This window comes from Ranitomeya variabilis, chromosome 7, assembly GCF_051348905.1.
Source record: "Ranitomeya variabilis isolate aRanVar5 chromosome 7, aRanVar5.hap1, whole genome shotgun sequence".
In the NCBI taxonomy this organism is placed as follows: Eukaryota; Metazoa; Chordata; class Amphibia; order Anura; family Dendrobatidae; genus Ranitomeya; species Ranitomeya variabilis.
In genome coordinates this window covers 234,054,197-234,070,000 of record NC_135238.1, presented here as the reverse complement: position 1 = coordinate 234,070,000, position 15,804 = coordinate 234,054,197, and the positions used below count along the sequence as shown (strand labels likewise).

General features: G+C 44.1%; 1 protein-coding gene across 1 annotated transcript in view; it reads left to right on the top strand.

Annotated features, from left to right (window-relative positions):
- Positions 1–15,804, top strand: part of LOC143784686 (putative thioesterase PNKD) — a 68,053-nt gene that overhangs the window by 28,399 nt on the left and 23,850 nt on the right. Inside the window, exons 2-3 of the mRNA XM_077273203.1 lie at positions 5,920–6,035; positions 11,090–11,202. Of these exons, the coding sequence (XP_077129318.1) occupies positions 5,920–6,035; positions 11,090–11,202 (229 nt within the window). The remainder of the gene's footprint in view (positions 1–5,919; positions 6,036–11,089; positions 11,203–15,804) is intronic.

Below are 15,804 nucleotides of genomic sequence, written 5' to 3'. Positions count from 1 at the left end.
AGTTTTTGTGCAGATTTCACCTGCGTTTTTACACCTGCGGATTCCTATAAAGGAACAGTTGTAAACCGCTGCGGAATCCACACAAAGAATTGACATGCTGCGGAAAATAAACCGCAGCGTTTCTGTGCGGAATTTTCCACAGCATGTGCACTGCGGATTTGGTTTTCCATAGGTTAACATGATACTGTATAATGCATGGAAAACTGCTGCGGACCTGCAGCGGCCAATCCGCAACGTGTGCACATATCCTAAGGTAATATGCACACATTGCAGATTTGACTGTGGAATTTTCTGTGCAGATTCTGCATTTCTTGGCAGAAAACGCAGGTCAGAATCTGTCCTTTTTTTCATATGTGCACACGTTGCAGATTTTTGTGCAGATTTCTTCCTTTTTTTACCCCTGCAGATTTTTATTATGGAATGGGTGCAGAAACGCAGCAGATCTGCACAAAGAATTGACATGCTCCTTTTTTGAATCTGCTGCGTTTTCCGTGCGGATTTTTTTGCCATTGATTTACATTGTACTGTAAATCACTTGCGGATCTGCAGCAGATCTGCAGGAAATCCACAACGTGTGCACATAGACTAAAGGGGTTCTCTGCCTTAGAAATATCTGATAGAAAATAGCGAGGTGTGAATACTGCCAGTCCACATTTGGAGGGCTTCTTCTGTGGTCACCCTGGGGTGGTCATTACTTTGCCTTTATACTCCAGTCACATCCCAAGCTGCAGTTAAAATTCTTTTTCTGTTTCTGTTGTGTGTTAGTCTCGCTTCTCATTGTAGTCCTCTGGAGTTTGCACACAGATTGTTCACTCCGGTGCATTGTACATATGGAGTCCACACCACCAACTGGCACGCACAATAATACAGAGAAGCTTCTAGACTTGGCCCATGGTCCCACATGCAGGAACGCAGCGTTTTTTTTCCCCTTCTGCGGCTTTCATGTTTTTTTTTGTTTTTTTTTATAAATCGCACCCACTTTTTATGAACTGTTTAAACATAGGAGATTTTGCACACAGAAAAAAATCCACATCAGCAGGAAAAATGCAGCTTTTGCTCTAATTGGAAGCATAGCTTTGGGGTATGTTCACACAGTGGGGGAAAAATGTAGCAGATCTGCAATCGAAAAATTTGCAACTCGAGACCGTGGCAGGTGATTTAATGACATTTCAGCAAAAGTCATCTACACAAAAATGTCTGGAAACATCTGAAAATTGTTTGCCGGCAAAATCTGCAGTAACCTGAACAGAGCGATGGAAAAATCTGCTTACATGTGAACAGAAACATTGACTTTGTGCACAGTATTTTAATTTTTTTTTGCAGCGTTTTCATAACAGAAATTGTTTTGAGAGGGATCTGAAGCGTTTCCGCTATGTCCAGTTTTTTACGTCATGGAGATATTGCCCAGAAATCTGCACTAAAATCTGCTTTTTGGTTGGAGATTTTACCCACTGAATTAGTGGATGAAATTCTTAGGGCTTGTTCACACTTTCCTTTTTTTGCTGCGGATTTTTCAGCTGCGGATTTGGAAAACCCGCAGTGCAAAACCGCTGTGGTTTTCACTGCGGTTTTTTGTGCGGTTTCTACTGCGGATTCCACTGCGGGTTTCCAACTGCACTTTCCTATTGGTGCAGGTGGAAAACCGTTGCGGAATCCGCAGAAAGAATAGACATGCTACTTCTTTTTTTCCGCAGAAAATCCGCGCAGATTTTCAAGCGGAAAAACGCAAAGTGGGCACAGCGGTTTTTGTTTTCCATAGGGTAACATTGTACTGTACCCTGCATGGAAAACGGCTGCGGATCCGCAGCTGCAAATCCGCTGCGGATCTGCAGCAAAAACTGCAAAGTGTGAACATAGCCTTAGGGGCTTGTTCACATGTTACTTTTTTTGGCACATCCTTTTCACATTTTTTTTGCCTTGGAAAAAAAATCTGTGTTTTCCAGAACCAGCAAAGTGAATAAGATTCCTGAAATCTCGTGCACACGCTGATTATTTTTCCCTCGCAGATTTGAAGCAGTTTCATATCTGCAGAACGTCAGTTTTTTCAGTGTTTTTCATCCATCTAAATTAAAAGGGAAAACGCACCCAAACATGCAGCATTTTTCTGACAACACTCGAGTATGTGCACACGTTCAGGTTTTTTCGCGGTTTTTTTCATGTTTTTTCATGATAAAAACGCTATAAAAACTCATTAAAAACGCATACATTATGCATCCTATCATTTAGAATGCATTCTGCATGTTTTGTGCACATGGTGCGTTTTTTTCCGCGAAAAAACACATCACGGTAAAAAAAAGCAAGCATGTTCATTAATTTAGCGGATTTTCCGCAATTCTATGCATTTGGAAAGAAACGCACAAAAAACGCGAAAAAAACGCATGCGGATTTCTAGCAGAAATGTTCGGTTTTTGTCAGGAAAATTTCTGCTAGAAATGCATAGCCTCATGCAGTAAATACTGAATGTGCGCACGTACCCCAAGGAGTCTCAAGATCCACATCAGACAAAGTGATCTCCGTAAAGTCAAGTTCCAAAGTCGAGCCATAATTAGGAGGCTCCATAGTCTGCGTCCTTGGTAATTTAAACCTGCCATATGCCTGATTGCCGTCTGCTGCTAGTTTTGCATTAACTGTGAAAACGGCTGAACGTGGAAGAATATTTCTAGCTCGGATTGTACTGCTTATATGGGGGTAAATGCCTCACACAGACCTGAAGCTGTACGTGTGGAGTTCTCTCATTAACTGCCGGCCGCATTTGCCCTGTCCTGCGGTCCCTGGCCGCGTTTGCCCTGTCCTGCGGTCCCCGGCGGCGTTTTTCCCGTCCTGCGGTCCCCGGTGGCGTTTGTCCCGTTCTTCGGTCCCCGGCGGCGTTTGTCCCGTCCTGTGGCCCCAGCGGGGTTTGCCCTGTACTGCGGTCACCGGCAGCGTTTGCCCTGTTCTGCGGTCGCCGGCGGCATTTGCCCTGTCCTGTGGTCCCCGGGCGCGTTTGCCCTGTCCTGCGGTCGCCGGCGGCGTTTGCCCTGTCCTGCGGTCACTGGCGGCATTTGCCCTGTCCTGCGGTCGCCAGCGGCGTTTGCCCTGTTCTGCGGTCGCCGGCGGCATTAGCCCTGTCCTATGGTCCCCGGGCGCGTTTGCCCTGTCCTGCGGTCGCTGGCGGCGTTTGCCCTGTCCTGCGGTCGCCGGCGGCGTTTGCCCTGTCCTGCGGTCGCCGGCGGCGTTTGCCCTGTCCTGCGGTCGCCGGCGGCGTTTGCCCTGTCCTGCGGTTGCTGCCCGCGTTTGCCCTGTCCTGCGGTCCCCGAAGGCATTTGTCCTGTCCTGCGGTCCCCAGCGGCGTTTGCCTTGTCCTGTGATTGCTGGCCGCGTTTGCCCTGTCCTGCGGTCCCCAAAGGCGTTTGTCCCGTCCTGCGGTCCCCAGCGGCGTTTGCCTTGTCCTGCGGTTGCTGCCCGCGTTTGCCCTGTCCTGCGGTCCCCGAAGGCGTTTGTCCCGTCCTGCGGTCCCCAGCGGCGTTTGCCTTGTCCTGCGGTTGCTGCCCGCGTTTGCCCTGTCCTTTCTGTCACCGGCGGCGTTTCCCCAGTGCTGCCGCATTTGCTCATTTTTCATCCTGTTGGGACCTTATCTGCAAAACTGTAATTGAAATTGAATGTTAATTGCAGCCTGTGTGGGGCGGAGGAGAGTCCCCGAGGTGGCGCGCTGCCAGGTGCCTCAGAGCGCTGAATTCTACCAGACTTATCCCACTAATTTCCCGGAGAAATGTCAGAACCGCACGTGCGATAAGTTAGCCGTTTCTTGACCATGAACTTTTTGCAACCTGTGAAGTTGTTGAACACAACACTCGGGGGGGGGGGGGTCGCAATACTGATACACTGCACTTATGCTGTGTGCATTAAAAAAAAAAAGGGATCCTTCCGTTTCACCCCCAGGACCTGCCTTAGGCGCAGTAACAGTGTGTCAGTTTTGCCCACAAAATTTGCAGTTTAAATAATTTTGTTTCAATTCCTCTCCTTTTTTAAAACTGCTTGCTGTCAGTGATCAGAGGACTGACCGTTCACCTATCGTGCTACGTTCACCTATTGAATGTGCATTGCAAGAGCGCACGCTCAGCCGCAGCAGGTCTGCATGAGATGCATCTTGATTTTTTGGGGGGCACTAAACTTTTTCAGCATCACAAAAGCCAAAAGAAACACATAAAAAATGCACCAAAACCTGCCTTTTGTAGGCAGCTTCTTTACTGACAAGAGAGCAGGTTTTGCCTGTAGAAAAAAAGTAATGTGTGAACATAGCCTAAGGGTATTTGCATACTTGGTGGGGATATTTCTGCATCTCTTGGCAGGTAAAATGCAGAGGCAAAAATGTGCGTTTGTGCTGCGTTTTTTACTTGCTCCTTCAGTGCATACTTTCCCCCACTCATCATTATGGGTAAAATCTGCAGCAAATCACATAACGTGGGCACGAGACTTCAGGATTCTCATTCACTTTGCTGCATCAGGAAACTATTCGGGTTTTGGGACTTCTGCACTTATAAAAAAAAAAGCAGCCAAAACACAACGTGTGCACAGGATAAGGGGATGTGCACAGGATAAGGGGATGTGCACAGGATAAGGGGATGTGCACGCGTTCTCCGATCAGCCCGGAGTGCGGACTGTATGGTGATGGCGCAGCTGACGATACAAGGCCAATGGGCTCATGGCCTCGTGAGGAGGCAAATATCCGCATGATTACCCGGGGAAAAGTGTGAAGAATCATCAATAGCGAATGGGCCACAAACATCTAGATTGCAAGAAATGAGCCCAAAATGGTGAACAGAGGGGAAAACAAACAAGTAGAAAATAGACTTCTAAATCTGTTCAACTCAAAAGGAAGAATTTGGTGCAAAATAAAATTTTAAAACCGGAAAAACTGGATAAAAACAGGCTCCAGTGCAATAATGAATGGGGCCCAGAGTTGTAGGCGTTGTCATCCCTCCGTACCACATATGGGGTCCTGTGGGAGTCGTGATTGTGCAGAATGTGGCGCATTATGTGGGAACGGCCGCCCGCTGCCCTCTTCACTTTTCTCCTTCATTGAGTAAAACAATTGAACAATCACTTACATAAAGCATCACATCCCCCGTCACAATGTAACATTGTGCAATGTCCGGGGATGGTAAACTGCGGCGTCCCCTCCCCACCCCCAAAACCGCCCTGCGCCCCTGGAGGATTATAAAATACAAGATGCATTGGACTCTGCTGTATGTACATGTGACAGCTGCAGGACTCGTGCCAATGTATCGCTGCTGATAGACATGATGATCCTCCTGTGATGCCACGAGTGTTTGTTTCATTTGTATTATAAATGATAATTCTGATCGCCTGCGTGCAGAAATAAACCCATCATTCTTAAAGGGGTTGTCGGGTGCCACTTCCCTCCACATGGAGAGAGGAGAGGCGCTGCTAACATATCGTCCATTATTGGCAGGTATCGTGCGCATATACAGTAGAGCAGGTATGCGACATGTGCCGGCCACTGGACCTGGCAAGCAGCTGAAAGTCGCCATGTAGGCAGAGCCTCGTGATGCGGAAGTGAAAATTGCCAGATAACGCCGTCTAATAAATATTACATTGGTCAGAACAAGGCTCAAATCACTGTATCCAAGATTGGCATGAAATAAAGGGAGTAGTCAAATATCTGAGCAACTTTCTTATCACACAGCTGACGTTTTGTTACAATTTATCGGTAGAGAGTCTGGAGTCCAGGACACTTTGAAGACATTTTTGTGTATAGAGTAATACCTACACTGATACATTGTAACAAACAACTGTGTGTGAAGGACCAGGTTGGGGGGTTTATTTACTGACAGTAATCGGAGATCTTGACAATGAAAGTTACAGAAGTTCTTATACACAATGTTGAGACGCCGTCTTACGTATGAACTGTCTTTTCAGGTATGGCTTATACACCCGCACTAAACTGGGTTACCTCTTCTACAAGAGGCAGATGAAGAAGGCCCGAGAGCGCTACCCCCAGGGGCACTCGTCCACGCAGGCCATAGTGTTCAGTGGTAAGTGATGTCCGCTATGTGCGGTGATGAATGCGCTTACTGTATCTTCTGGACTATAAGACGCACCTAGGTTTTAGAGGAGGAAAATAGAAAAAAATGAAGCAAAAATGTGGTCATGACACACTGTTATGAGGGGGGGGGGAAATCTGCTGCTGACACAGTTATAGGGGATAATGTCCCCCATTCTGGTGTGTGTGTGTGTGTATATAAAATATATATATTATGCCCCCCCCCATCCAGGTATTCATGGCTCCCCCCCCCATCGGTCCAGATATACAGGCCCCCCATCCAGATATTCTCTCCCTCCCCCCCCCCATTTAGATATACCATTCTGGAATAGATGGCACCCCATCCTGATGTATGTGGCCCCCTCATAACCATTCTGGTATACGTGGCCTCCATCATGCTGCACACACAAAACGTAAGTGATTCTGCTTACCTTCCCTGTGCTCCCTTGCAGTGGGGTGTTCTGTTCTGATGCCGACAGCTGATTTCACTGTGTAAGCAGCACATGATGCTACTGCCATGCATACCCACACACGGAGGTCAGCTGTCTCCAATAATCACTGCTCCCCACTCCCGAGACTATGGGCGAGTGGCGCAGTGTATATTCATTCTCTTTAATAGCAAGCACATGTGATCGCCCGGCAGCTGCAGGAGCTGGCAGCTGTATCTAACAATGGCCAGCTATTAAAGAAAATGAATATTCACGGCTCCCCTTGCCCATAGTCCCTCCCACCTCTCAGCGCCAGCTTCAGTGCTTAGAAGTGGGAGGGATTATGGGCGTGGGTAGCAGTGAATATTCATTCTCTTTAATAGCAGGCACAAGTGATCAATGGCCCGCTATTAAAGAAAATGAATATTCACTGCTCCCCTCGCCCATAGTCCCTCCCACCTCTCAGCGCCGGCTTCAGTGCATAGAAGTGGGAGGGATTATGGGCGTGGGTAGTGGTGAATATTCATTCTCTTTAGTAGCAGGCTCACGTGATCGCCCAATGGCTGTAGCTATCAATGGCCCGCTATTAAAGAAAATTAATATTCACTGCTCCCCACGCCCATAGTCCCTCAGTGCATAGAAGTGGGAGGGATTATGGGTGCTGGGTAGCAGTAAATATTTCTGTTCTATAACACCGGGCACAGGTGTTACTGCAGCCGCCGGCTCCTGCCTCCTGTGACTTCTCACACCCCATCCACAGCCAACTAGAAGATAAGTTACTTCCGGACTATAAGATGCACCCCCCCACTTTGCTCCAAAATTTGGGAGGAAAAAAGTGCGTCTTATAGTCCGAAAAATATCGTATATGTCGGGGGTCTGTGTTCTGACTAAAATTACGGGGTCACTAATGAGTCCCAATTGTGGGACTCCACCCTCTGTCATCAGCGTCCGGAGAAAAGAAATGCACACTATTGTGGAATAAACAATGTTCATTACCCTGTGAGTCGCCCTTACACCATTTACAGACAAGTGTGGCTCCATTGGAAGTTCCCATCCGCTGCCCTCTGCTCACAAGCATCAGATTTGTAGCCATTTTGTGTTTCTCAGTAAAACGACCCAGAACAGTTTTCTAAAAATATTATATGCGAGGAAAGAAAATATTAGACCAAATATGAAACCTAAAGAAAAATTGTAATCCTAATTTGAGACTAATGCTACATACATTCTAGAACTTAGAAAAATATTAACCCTTCTATATCAGGTCTCTGGGCTGTAGTTATACCTACTGCGGTATGGATACAAAACTAAACCCTTCAGTAGCAGAAATCTCTCCTGTCCTGAACAGTCGTGACAATGTATCGGTCTGGAGTCCATCAGATTCAGGCAGTGCTTTTATGAGTTACATTGAAAACATTCATATTTAACGTTCTGCCCCCTCACACCGCTGCTGGAGGTAAACCAGAGGCTTTGCTAAAGGAGTCACGACTGCGACCAGGACTTATTATAGTTTTGATTGACACCATTAATTTTACCTTATAAATGAAATTGTGGAGAAAAAAAAAATTTAGTTGCACCATTAGTTTTTTTGGGATTTGTGTTTACAGCATTACTGTAACAATGACCTGATGTAACGGTTCTCCACACATCATTAGTTACAGCCTGGAATCAAACTTGTTTTATTTTTGTCTTTTTATTTTTATATTTTCTTTTTTCACAAAAAAGTGTTTAAAAAAAAAATAATAGAATAATTTGTCACAATTTTCCAAAACCAGCAATGATTTTTGTTTTTCTGTTAATGGAGCTGCGTGAGGGCTTGGAATTTTTTATTTTTTTTTTGGATGGTGAATGGACAGTTTTATTGATACCAGTTTGGAGTATATGTGTCATTTTGATTGCTTTTTATTCTATTTTTACAAGAAGAATAGTGACTGAAAAATCTAAATTCTGCGGTTTTGGGATTTTATTTCTCTTTTATGGCACATAGTGTTAGGATTTTTATATTTTGATAGATTTTACAGATGCGACAAAAACAAGTTTCATTTATTTATTTTTTTCTCTTTATGGGGGGGGAAAGGCAGGGATTCAAATCTTAATATAGATATATATTATGCACATATGGTGACCGCTCCATTTAAATGCCACTGTTAGAGATTGACAGCAGCATTTAATTGGTTAAACAACGAAAGGAGCAAACTCTGCTTGCTGCAGTTAGTCACACGATATCTGCATTATGCAATTGGCATCTGAACACACACTGCTTCTGAAGCCCCATTAAACTTGCGGACCCCAGTGTGGACGTACAGTAAGAGATTATAGATGTCTGGCCTGTAATACCAAATACGGCCTGAAGACAGAAGTGGCGCTGTTTTGCTTTGTAAAAAGCAGACCCATTACGGTTATTCCAGAGAACCCATAGCATTCAGCCATGCTCTCTGACGCCCCCTTTCTGATAAGTTGCACATTCTAGAATTTCCCTTTTAATTAATCATATTATAAGCAGATGAAGAAATGAAAACTGCAGAGTCACAATAAGTTGCGAAATTAACTGTAAAATGTATCTCCCTGTGGGCGGACGGTAATTTCTGCACTTCTGTCACGCTGCTGACTGCTCACTGCTCAGATGATTAATCATTAACCTCAATAACAATCTGTAGGCAGAGAAGCCGGCATTTCTAAGGTGGCCACATTGCAGACCTAAGCCCCCAAACACAATAGATAGCTGTTGATTGTTCAGCCGCAGCTCTTTCTTCTGCCTCCTCCAGACAGTGGAGCGCTGGGGTCATCCGGGCCTCATGACTCGCCGTCAGACTCCTCCTCTAGCGGCTTATCGCAGACATGCTGGATGCTCATCTTCCCCAACATCATCTAGCGGGGAGAATCGGGAGGCCTCCATACACGTTAGACTGTTGGCCTAGCCGGCCAATATTGGGGGATTCAGTCTGTGTATGGGGCCTTGAAGCTCCGAGGTTACATATAAGCCCCCATTAGAGGCGCCGTCCTCCTAAACATTTAATTCCAAATATTTAGCGATAAGAAAATATTTACAGTAGTTGCTGGATGGAAGCCATGGGGCGACATGTGGTGGTAGCACTGGTGCCCATGAGTTGTAAACCCTCAACTCACACTTAACTCTCACTCTTTTTGGGGACGCACAAAGCTCTGTACCTTCCTTGAGTATTTTGCAGGTAATGGAGAAACAAATGGGTTAATTCTGCGCTGCCGTGTAGGAAGGATGAAGGATGCCAATCTGAGCATAGGTGGCTTATTTATCTTGATCATGGTTGTCCTGAAGAAGAAGTTTATATACTTAGAAACCCGTTGACAAATAATCCATTTATACTCGGATTGGCATTCTTCATCCTTCTTACAGTCGCGCAGAATGAACCCATTTGTTTCTCCATTACCTGCCCGGTTATCCTCTCGTGGGTCTGCAGCAGCCTAAAGCGTTACTAGTGGTTGTGCGCACACCAGCCGACCAGGTGAGCACCATTATGATCGTCCTTTAACATTGTTACCCAGATAAGACCCGATTTTGCGCTTTCTTTCCTACCAGTCTCTGTTCTTTGGATCCCTGAGTATTATAGAGTAATAATTTTAGATTTTTTTTTTTTTTTCTGATTATTTTTGTTGCTATATGGGTTTTTCAGAGTGTAGGGCCCATGAGTATATGTGTAAGATCCTTGGCGACCCATCACTTTATTATGCCTCCCTCCCCTTTCTTGGTATGCTGGAATGTATTTCCCAGGCAAACTCCAGGGAGCAAATCCATTAGGTTCTGTAAGTTGCTTTGTGCAGCCGCCATGGTTCGGGCTTTCTTCTGGCACGTCTCTCAGATCACTGGTGGACACAGACAGAAGAGGCCCCTGTGCCAGAACAATATATGTGCCCTTTGCAGCCCAATAGCTCCTCATAATGAACAATTCCATTTGTTTTGGAGGTTTAAATGGCTCCCCTTATTTCTTGGCCCCTGTGTGGTTGCACAGGTTGCACCAATTATATGTCCACCCCTGCCTCACACAGTTGATCTGATTGACATCTGGGAGATTTGGAGACAAATCCTCACCTTGAAATAATTGTCATGCTCCTCAGACCATTCCTGATTGATCATTATCCTGCTGAAGTAGCTGCTGCCTGATGTGGGTATTAATTTAATTAGATGTGTGCCCCAAGGGTTCGCAGCAGAACATTGCCCAGATCATCACCCTGCCACTGTCTTGTCTTCCTCCCATAGTGCTTCCTGGTGTTCTCTACTAGGTAAGCAGTGAACATATAGATATTACCCAGGTTTGAGAAGAAGTGACATCTTGTCGCTTTTTCCAGGAGGGGCCCTCTGGTTTGGTGGCTACCTCTTGTTTCAATGTTTTGTACTTCGAAGAAGTTCCTTTCTTGACATTCAGTAAAAACAAACTTACGTATTTTATCTAAACATTTGACAGCTTGAGGAAATATATGTTGTTTTATGAACATCCATTTGGATTTTGAAAATTTGAAGCGTAGTTTGTAAATAAGGGCACATTCACCGTCCCCATGGCAGTTCCTAATCTACAGTCAAAGTATAAATCAAGCCCAGTTATCTATGTTTTGTGAACAAGATTCCATTGCTTGCTTTGTCCTTAAGGTGTTAAAGTGGTGCCCATCCCTGTATTGTCTGACAACTACAGCTACCTGGTCATTGACACTACATCTAACCTGGCAGTGGCTGTGGACCCATCGGACCCCATCGCTGTACAGGTAGGTTTATATTGAAATCTTGTGCATGTGAAAAGTCTGGTTTACATTGCTGTATATTTGTTTTTTCTTATAGCTGTACTGTGTAGTTCAGGTCAGGTTTGCTTTTTCATGGTGGGTCAATGGTTTGCTGATTTGATTTTAAGTTAAAATAGAGAGGCGTGGTTTTGTTTTAATTACCGTAACAGTATATATTATTTGTATCTTAGTACCTGCAGTCCCATTTCAGTGCATTTTCCTTGCTGTTTGATTTTGGACTTGAGGGTACTTACAAATAAAGAGACCCCAAAAGCAGCTGTAAAGATGCATGCAAGAGTAGAGTTGTCAGAGACAGAAATTCCACAGTTAAAAGGGGTTGTCAATGACTTAGATGTTGATGACCAATCTTTACTTAATATCAAATCGGGGTGGATCCGTACCTGGTGACCCAGAGCTGTTGGCAGGACCCGCAGTGTCCAGAATAAACAGCACAGCTCTGTACACGGGTAGGGGCCATTCTGCAGCTTAAATCCCAGTCACTTTTATAAGGGTTGATCTGCTCCATCATTAGTTACAGCTAAACTGTTCGATCATGTGTCTGACAACAGTAGTGCTTTCCTGCTGTCTGTTTCCAAGAGCGACCGGTAGAATTTTAAAATCCGCTTTGGATTTGAATGGAGAAAATTACATAAAATAACTAAAGTCCGTACAGAACTGGCGACCTAAAACTTGTGACATTAAGTATATTTTTCGACTATGACCCATCCTTACATTCTGTTGAATGAATGTGTCTGATATGTTTAGATACCAAGGGATTAAATATCAGCAGTGTTCATCTGGCTGACCCCCATGGCTCTCTGATCGAGGTGCGGAGGTTACAGGCAGTGTGCGCACCCAAAAGTGGAGTTTGGGTTGGATCCAGCCAGGGATTTCTCACTAATATCAGTTTAATCCCAGTCTTTAGGGGCTTGGAAAACAATGGAGTTCAAAGCTCAGAGCTCGGAAAATCACAGGCAGAGTAACAAAAAGGGAAAGTGAGCAGCTTTGTTTTCAGTAGAGGATTGAAAGAATCTGCATTGTTTCAGCAAATTGCTTTAACCCCTGTCGGTGCAGAAAAATATTGATTTAATCCATCTTGTACAAATAATATGCATTATTATATATGACCGTGTATAATCTGCAATCACTGTGACAATAACAAGTAGTAACTAGTGATGAGCGAGTATACTCATTACTCGAGATTTCTCAAGCACGCTCGGGTGTCCTCAGAGTATTTTTTAGTGCTCGGAGATTTAGTTTTTATTGCGGCAGCTGAATGATTTACATCTGTTAGCCAGCATAAGAACATGTGGGGGTTGCTAGGGAACCCCCACATGTACTTATGCTGGCTTACAGATGTAAAACATTCAGCTGCGGCAATAAAAACTAAATCTCTGAGCACTAAAAAATACTCTGAGGACCCCCGAGCGTGCTCGAGAAATCTCGAGTAACGAGTATACTCGCTCATCACTAGTAGTAATCTTATTTAAGTGAAGGTTAAAATGTGTTACTGAATATTTCCTGTTATTTGTTGTTTTTTTAATACTTAAAAGGAAGGTGTTTTAGATTAGAGAATGTATTCTTCTATTTCAGATAATGTGCAGAATCATAGCAGTTATATTCTTGTACATTGGGGGCATTATTATAGTAGTTACAGCTGTGTGAAAGTATTTGCCCCTTCTTGATTTCATGTTCTTTCCCATGTTTATCACACTTAAATGTTTCAGATCACCAAACAAATGTAAATATTAGACAAAGAAAACACAACACAAAAAGCAGTTTATAAATGTGGGTGTTTATTATTAAGGGAAAAAGAAATCCAATCCTACAGGGTCCTGTGTGAAAAAGTGATTGCCCGCTAAACCTAATAACTGGGTGGGCCGCCATCAGCAGGAACAACTCAAATCAACTGTTTGCGATAACTGACAATGAGTGTCATACAACGCTCTGAAGTTATTTTGGCCACTCATCTGTGCAAAATTGCTGTAATTCAGCCACATTGGAGGTTTCCGAGCATTAACCGCGTCTTTAAGGTCATGCCACAGCATCTCAATTGGATTAAGGTCAGGACTTTGACTAGGCCACTCCAAAGTCTTAATTTTTTTTTAAGCCATTCAGAGATGGACTTGCTGGTGTGTTTTGGATCATTGTCCTGCTGCATAACACAAGTGCGCTTTAGCTTAAGGTCACGAACAGATGGCCGGACATTCTCCTTCAGGATTTTTGGTAGACACCAGAATTCATGGCTCCATTTACCACAGCAAGTCTTCCAGGTCCTGAAGCAGCAAAACAGCCCCAGACCATCACACTACTACCACCATATTTTACTGTTGGTATGATGTTCCTTTTCTGAAATGCTGTGTTACTTCTACGCCAGATGTAATGGGACATACACCTTTCAAAAAGCTCAACTTTTCACTCGTCAGTCCACAGAGTATTCTCCCAAAAGTCTTGGGGAACATCAAGATTTTTTCTGGCAAAACTGAGATGAGCCTCTATGTTCTTATTGCTCAGCAGTGGTTTTCATCTTGAAGCTCTGCCATGGAGGCCATTATTGCCCAGTCTCTTTCTTATGGTGGAGTAATGAACACTGACCTTCAATGAGTCAAGTGAGACCAGTGGTTCTAGGGATGTTGTTGTGGGGTCTTTTGTGACCTCTTGGATGAGTTGTCACTGCACTCTTGGGAAAAATTTTGTCAGCTGGCCAATCCTGGGAAGGTTCACCACTGTTACATGTTTTTGCCATTTGTGGATAATGGTTCTCACTGTGGTTCGTTGAAGTCCCAAAGCTTGAGAAATCATTTTATAACCTTTTCCAGACTGATAGATCTCAATTATTTTATTTCTCATTTGTTCCAGAATTTCTTTGGATTGCGCCATGATGTCTTCCTTTTGAGGTTCTTTTGGTCTACTTCATTTTGTCAGGCAGGTCCTATTTAAGTGATTTCTTGATTAAGAACAGATATGGCAGTAATGAGGCATGTGAGTGGTTAGGGAATGTAAACTCAGCTTCCCAAAGATGTGATAAACCACAGTTAATCTATGTTTTAAGGGGGGGGGAGGGCACTCTTTCACACAAGGCCATGTACAGTAGGTTTGGATTTCTTTTTCCCTTAAAGGGAACCGGCCACCCCCAAAATCAATGGTGAGGTAAGCTCACCGTCATCAGGGGCTTATCTACAGCATTCTGTAATGCTGTAGATAAGCCGCCGATGTTACCTGAAAGAGGAGAAAAAGATGTTAGATTATACTCACCCAGGGGCGGTCCCGCTCCGATGGGCGTCTCAGGTCCGGTACAGCGCCTCCCATCTTCATTCCATGACGTCCTCTTCTGGTCTTCGCCGCGGCTCCGGCGCAGGCGTACTTTGTCTGCCCTGTTGAGGGCAGAGCAAAGTACTGCAGTGCGCAGGCGCCGGAAAGGTCAGAGAGGCCCAGCACCTGTGCGCTGCAGTACTTTGCTCTGCCCTCAACAGGACAAAGTACGCCTGCGCCGGAGCCACGGCATGAAGACCAGAAGAGGACGTCATGGAATGAAGATGGGAGGTGCCGGAGCGGACCTGAGACACCCATTTGACCTGACCACAGCGGGACCGCCCCTGGGTGAGTATAATCTAACCCCTTTTTCTCCTCTTTCAGGTAACATCGGGGGCTTATCTACAGCATTATAGAATGCATTACAGAATGCTGTAGCTAAGCCCCTGATGCCGGTGGGCTTAACTCACCCTCGATTTTGGGGGTGACAGGTTCTCTATAATAATAAAGGCCTTCATTTAAAAACTGCATTTTGTGTTTTACTTGTGTTATATTTGTCTGGTGATCTGAAACATTTAAGTGTGAGGAAATCAGGAAGGGGCAAACACTTTTTCACACAACTGTATATTCTTGCACATGGGAGGCAGTATTATAGTAGTTATATGCTTGTACATAGGAGCAGTATTATAGTAGTTATATTCTTGTATATAGGGGTAGTATTATAGTAATTATATTCTTGTACATAGGGGGCTTTATTATAGTAGTTATATTCTTGTACATAGGGGCAGTATTATAGTAGTCATATTCTTGTATATAGGGGTAGTATTATAGTAATTATATTCTTGTACATAGGGGGCTTTATTATAGTAGTTATATTCTTGTACATAGGGAGCAGTATTATAGTAGTTATATTCTTGTATATAGGAGCAGTATTATAGTAATTATATTCTTGTACATAGGGGGCTTTATTATAGTAGTTATATTCTTGTACATAGGGGCAGTATTATAGTAGTTATATTCTTGCACATGGGAGGCAGTATTATAGTAGTTATATGCTTGTACATAGGAGCAGTATTATAGTAGTCATATTCTTGTATATAGGGGTAGTATTATAGTAATTATATTCTTGTACATAGGGGGCTTTATTATAGTAGTTATATTCTTGTACATAGGGAGCAGTATTATAGTAGTCATATTCTTGTATATAGGGGTAGTATTATAGTAATTATATTCTTGTACATAGGGGGCTTTATTATAGTAGTTATATTCTTGTACATAGGGAGCAGTATTATAGTAGTTATATTCTTGTACATAGGGGCAGTATTATAGTAGTCA